Genomic DNA, 6,000 nt, shown 5'->3' on the forward strand with positions numbered 1-6,000 from the left:
TACAACACTACTGTACCTACTACAACACTACGGTCCCTACTACAACACTACTGTGCCTACTACACAGTGAGTAGCTACTACAACACTACTGTACCTACTACACCACTACTGTACCTACTACAACACTACTGTACCTACTACAACACTACGGTCCCTACTACAACACTACTGTACCTACTACACAGTGAGTAGCTACTACAACACTACTGTACCTACTACAACACTACTGTACCTACTACAACACTACTGTACCTACTACAACACTACTGTGCCTACTACACAGTGAGTAGCTACTACAACACTACTGTACCTACTACACCACTACTGTACCTACTACAACACTACTGTACCTACTACAACACTACGGTCCCTACTACAACACTACTGTACCTACTACACAGTGAGTAGCTACTACAACACTACTGTACCTACTACAACACTACTGTACCTACTACAACACTACTGTACCTACTACAACACTACTGTGCCTACTACACAGTGAGTAGCTACTACAACACTACTGTACCTACTACACCACTACTGTACCTACTACAACACTACTGTACCTACTACAACACTACGGTCCCTACTACAACACTACTGTACCTACTACACAGTGAGTAGCTACTACAACACTACTGTACCTACTACAACACTACTGTACCTACTACAACACTACGGTCCCTACCACACCACTACTCTCTCTACCACACAAGACCCTGAGGGAATAATTAGTGACTAGTTTAGAGTGGGCTCGAGGTGAGGTGGTGTATATTAATGTGTGTGTGTGTGTGTGTGTAGACTGTGCTGGCTGATTCTCTAGGGGTTAAGGGTGAGGTGAGGAAGGAGAGGAGGCTGTTCCTGGTTGGTCAGACGAGGGTTCACTTGGACTCAGTGGAGGGCCTGGGACACTACATGGAGCTAGAGGTAGGTTCACCTGGCTGGGACACTAGACACTACATTGCTCTAGAGGTAGGTTCACCTGGCTGGGACACTACATCAATCTAGAGTAGGTTCACCTGGCTGGGACACTAGACACTACATCGATCTAGAGTAGGTTCACCTGGCTGGGACACCACATAGATATAGAGGTAGGTTCACCTGGCTGGGACACTACATAGATCTAGAGGTAGGTTCACCTGGCTGGGACACTACATAGATCTAGAGGTAGGTTCACCTGACTAGAAACTACATAGACCTAGAGGTAGGTTCACCTGGCTGGGACACTACATAGATCTAGAGGTAGGTTCACCTGGCTGGGACACTACATAGATCTAGAGGTATATTCACCTGACTAGAAACTACATAGACCTAGAGGTAGGTTCACCTGGCTGGGACACTAGACACTACATAGATCTAGAGGTAGGTTCACCTGGCTGGGACACTACATAGATCTAGAGGTAGGTTCACCTGCCTGGGACACTAGACACTACATCGATCTAGAGGTAGGTTCACCTGGCTGGGACACTATATAGTTCTAGAGGTAGATTCACCTCGCTGGGACACTAGACACTACATAGATCTAGAGGTAGGTTCACCTGGGTGGGACACTACATAGATCTAGAGGTAGGTTCACCTGGCTGGGACACTAGAAACTACATAGATCTAGAGGTATGTTCACCTGACTGGGACACTACATAGATCTAGAGGTAGGTTCACCTGACTGGGACACTACATAGATCTAGAGGTAGGTTCACCTGACTGGGACACTACATAGATCTAGAGGTATGTTCACCTGACTGGGACACTAGAAACTACATAGATCTAGAGGTAGGTTCACCTGGCTGGGACACTACATAGATCTAGAGGTAGGTTCACCTGGCTGGGACACTACATAGATCTAGAGGTAGGTTCACCTGACTGGGACACTAGACACTACATCGATCTAGAGTAGGTTCACCTGGCTGGGACACCACATAGATATAGAGGTAGGTTCACCTGGCTGGGACACTACATAGATCTAGAGGTAGGTTCACCTGGCTGGGACACTACATAGATCTAGAGGTAGGTTCACCTGACTAGAAACTACATAGACCTAGAGGTAGGTTCACCTGGCTGGGACACTACATAGATCTAGAGGTATATTCACCTGACTAGAAACTACATAGACCTAGAGGTAGGTTCACCTGGCTGGGACACTAGACACTACATAGATCTAGAGGTAGGTTCACCTGGCTGGGACACTACATAGATCTAGAGGTAGGTTCACCTGCCTGGGACACTAGACACTACATCGATCTAGAGGTAGGTTCACCTGGCTGGGACACTATATAGTTCTAGAGGTAGATTCACCTCGCTGGGACACTAGACACTACATAGATCTAGAGGTAGGTTCACCTGGCTGGGACACTACATAGATCTAGAGGTAGGTTCACCTGGCTGGGACACTAGAAACTACATAGATCTAGAGGTATGTTCACCTGACTGGGACACTACATAGATCTAGAGGTAGGTTCACCTGACTGGGACACTACATAGATCTAGAGGTAGGTTCACCTGACTGGGACACTACATAGATCTAGAGGTAGGTTCACCTGACTGGGACACTACATAGATCTAGAGGTATGTTCACCTGACTGGGACACTAGAAACTACATAGATCTAGAGGTAGGTTCACCTGGCTGGGACACTACATAGATCTAGAGGTAGGTTCACCTGACTGGGACACTAGACACTACATAGATGTAGAGGTAGGTTCACCTGGCTGGGACACTACATAGATATAGAGGTAGGTTCACCTGGCTGGGACACTACATAGATGTAGAGGTAGGTTCATCTGGCTGGGACACTACATAGATCTAGAGGTAGGTTCACCTGACTGGGACACTAGACACTACATAGATCTAGAGGTAGGTACACCTGACTGGGACACTACATAGATCTAGAGGTAGATTCACCTGGCTGGGACACTACATAGATCTAGAGGTAGGTTCACCTGGCTGGGACACTACATAGATCTAGAGGTAGGTTCACCTGACTGGGACACTAGACACTACATAGATCTAGAGGTAGGTTCACCTGGCTGGGACACTACATAGATCTAGAGGTATGTTCATCTGGCTGGGACACTACATAGATCTAGAGGTAGGTTCACCTGACTGGGACACTACATAGATCTAGAGGTAGGTACACCTGACTGGGACACTACATAGATCTAGAGGTAGGTTCACCTGGCTGGGACACTACATAGATCTAGAGGTAGGTTCACCTGACTGGGACACTACATAGATCTAGAGGTAGGTTCACCTGACTGGGACACTAGACACTACATAGATCTAGAGGTAGGTTCATCTGGCTGGGACACTACATAGATCTAGAGGTAGGTTCACCTGACTGGGACACTAGACACTACATAGATCTAGAGGTATGTTAACCTGACTGGGACACTAGACACTACATAGATCTAGAGGTATGTTCACCTGATTGGGACACTACATAGATCTAGAGGTAGGTTCACCTGACTGGGACACTAGACACTACATAGATCAAGAGGTAGGTTCACCTGGATGGGACACTAGACACTACATAGATCTAGAGGTAGGTTCACCTGGCTGGGACACTAGACACTACATAGATCTAGAGGTAGGTTCACCTGGCTGGGACACTACATAGATCTAGAGGTAGGTTCACCTGGATGGGACACTAGAAACTACATAGATCTAGAGGTAGATTCACCTGGCTGGGACACTACATAGATCTAGAGGTAGGTTCACCTGGCTGGGACACTAGACACTACATAGATCTTGAGGTAGGTTCACCTGGCTGGGACACTACATAGATCTAGAGGTATGTTCACCTGACTGGGACACTACATAGATCTAGAGGTAGGTTCACCTGGCTGGGACACTAGACACTACATAGATCTTGAGGTAGGTTCACCTGGCTGGGACACTAGACACTACATAGATCTAGAGGTAGGTTCACCTGGCTGGGACACTAGACACTACATAGATCTTGAGGTAGGTTCACCTGGCTGGGACACTACATAGATCTAGAGGTATGTTCACCTGACTGGGACACTACATAGATCTAAAGGTAGGTTCACCTGGCTGGGACACTAGACACTACATAGATCTTGAGGTAGGTTCCCCTGGCTGGGACACTATATAGTTCTAGAGGTAGGTTCACCTGACTGGGACACTAGACACTACATAGATCTAGAGGTATGTTCACCTCGCTGGGACACTAGACACTACATAGATCTAGAGGTAGGTTCACCTGACTGGGACACTAGACACTACATAGATCTAGAGGTAGGTTCACCTGACTGGGACACTAGACACTACATAGATCTAGAGGTAGGTTCACCTGGCTGGGACACTAGACACTACATAGATCTAGAGGTAGGTTCACCTGGCTGGGACACTACATAGATCTAGAGGTAGGTTCACCTGGATGGGACACTAGAAACTACATAGATCTAGAGGTATGTTCACCTGACTGGGACACTACATAGATCTAAAGGTAGGTTCACCTGGCTGGGACACTAGACACTACATAGATCTAGAGGTAGGTTCACCTGGCTGGGACACTACATAGATCTAGAGGTAGGTTCACCTGGCTGGGACACTACATAGATCTAGAGGTAGGTTCACCTGGCTGGGACACTAGACACTACATAGATCTAGAGGTAGGTTCACCTGGCTGGGACACTACATAGATCTAGAGGTAGGTTCACCTGACTGGGACACTAGACACTACATAGATCTAGAGGTAGGTTCACCTGACTGGGACACTAGACACTACATAGATCTAGAAGTAGGTTCACCTGGCTGGGACACTACATAGATCTAGAGGTAGGTTCACCTGGCTGGGACACTACATAGATCTAGAGGTAGGTTCACCTGGCTGGGACACTACATAGATCTAGAGGTAGGTTCACCTGACTGGGACACTAGAAACTACATAGATCTAGAGGTAGGTTCACCTGGCTGGGACACTACATAGATCTAGAGGTAGGTTCACCTGACCGGGACACTAGACACTACATAGATCTAGAGGTAGGTACACCTGGCTGGGACACTACATAGATCTAGAGGTAGGTTCACCTGGCTAGGACACTAGACACTACATAGATCTAGATGTAGGTTCACCTGGATGGGACACTAGACACTACATACATAGATCTAGAGGTAGGTTCACCTGGCTGGGACACTACATAGATCTAGAGGTAGGTTCACCTGGATGGGACACTAGAAACTACATAGATCTAGAGGTAGGTTCACCTGGCTGGGACACTACATAGATCTAGAGGTATGTTCACCTGACTGGGACACTACAAAGGTAGGTTCACCTGGCTGGGACACTAGACACTACATAGATCTTGAGGTTGCGGTGTGTCTGTGTTTCTAGATCTTGTTTAAAAAGCTGTTTTTATGAAACTGTGTGTGTGTGTAGGTGGTGTTGAGGGAGGACCAGAGGCCTGAGGAGGGGGAGGCGATTGCTCGCAGCCTGATGAAGGAGCTCGGTGTCGGGAATGACAGCCTGGTGACTGGGGCCTACGTGGACCTCTTGCTGGAAGGCCAAGGATAGCAACACACAGTATATGAACCCTCCCTTGCAGGACTAAAACATTCCCATCATGTGAAAGCAACTGGAAAACGCTTTTGGTAATAAAAAATAAAATAGCAAATGTTTGTGTGATGTTTAATATGGTCTAAGGACCTGGGCCTGAGTTTCTGCTAAGATAATATAGGGAGCTGGGTATACTAAGATAACGTAGGGAGGTGGGTTTACTAAGAGAACGTAGGGAGCTGGGTTTCTACTAAGATAACGTAGGTAGCTGGGTTTCTACTAAGATAACGTAGGGAGCTGGGTTTACTAAGATAATGTAGGGAGCTGGGTTTACTAAGATAATGTAGGGAGCTGGGTTTCTGCTAAGATAACATAGGGAGCTGGGTTTACTTAGATAACGTAGGGAGCTGGGTTTCTACTAAGATAACGTAGGGTGCTGGGTTTCTACCAAGATAACGTAGGGAGCTGGGTTACTACTAAGATAAC

At 47.0% G+C, this 6,000-nt stretch overlaps 1 protein-coding gene and 1 long non-coding RNA gene across 11 annotated transcripts in view; both read left to right on the top strand.

Moving 5' to 3' along the window:
* The window catches only part of LOC118947679, a 19,445-nt gene extending 13,813 nt beyond the window's left edge, over positions 1-5,632 (top strand). For 8 of the 10 annotated variants that reach the window (XM_036972647.1, XM_036972645.1, XM_036972646.1 and 5 more), the window contains 2 exons: positions 802-927; positions 5,398-5,632. In XM_036972647.1, coding sequence (XP_036828542.1) covers positions 802-927; positions 5,398-5,532 — 261 coding nt within the window. In that variant the 3' untranslated portion in view covers positions 5,533-5,632. The remainder of the gene's footprint in view (positions 1-801; positions 928-5,397) is intronic. The other 2 variants (XM_036972650.1, XM_036972651.1) reach the window with 1 other exon arrangement.
* Positions 3,697-4,348, top strand: LOC118947682. Its single transcript, XR_005041882.1, has 3 exons — positions 3,697-3,748; positions 4,036-4,080; positions 4,299-4,348. It is a non-coding gene; the product is annotated as an uncharacterized LOC118947682 (long non-coding RNA).
* Positions 5,633-6,000: the final 368 nt, after the last annotated feature.

Source organism: Oncorhynchus mykiss, unplaced genomic scaffold (assembly GCF_013265735.2).
Source record: "Oncorhynchus mykiss isolate Arlee unplaced genomic scaffold, USDA_OmykA_1.1 un_scaffold_188, whole genome shotgun sequence".
NCBI lineage: Eukaryota > Metazoa > Chordata > Actinopteri > Salmoniformes > Salmonidae > Oncorhynchus > Oncorhynchus mykiss.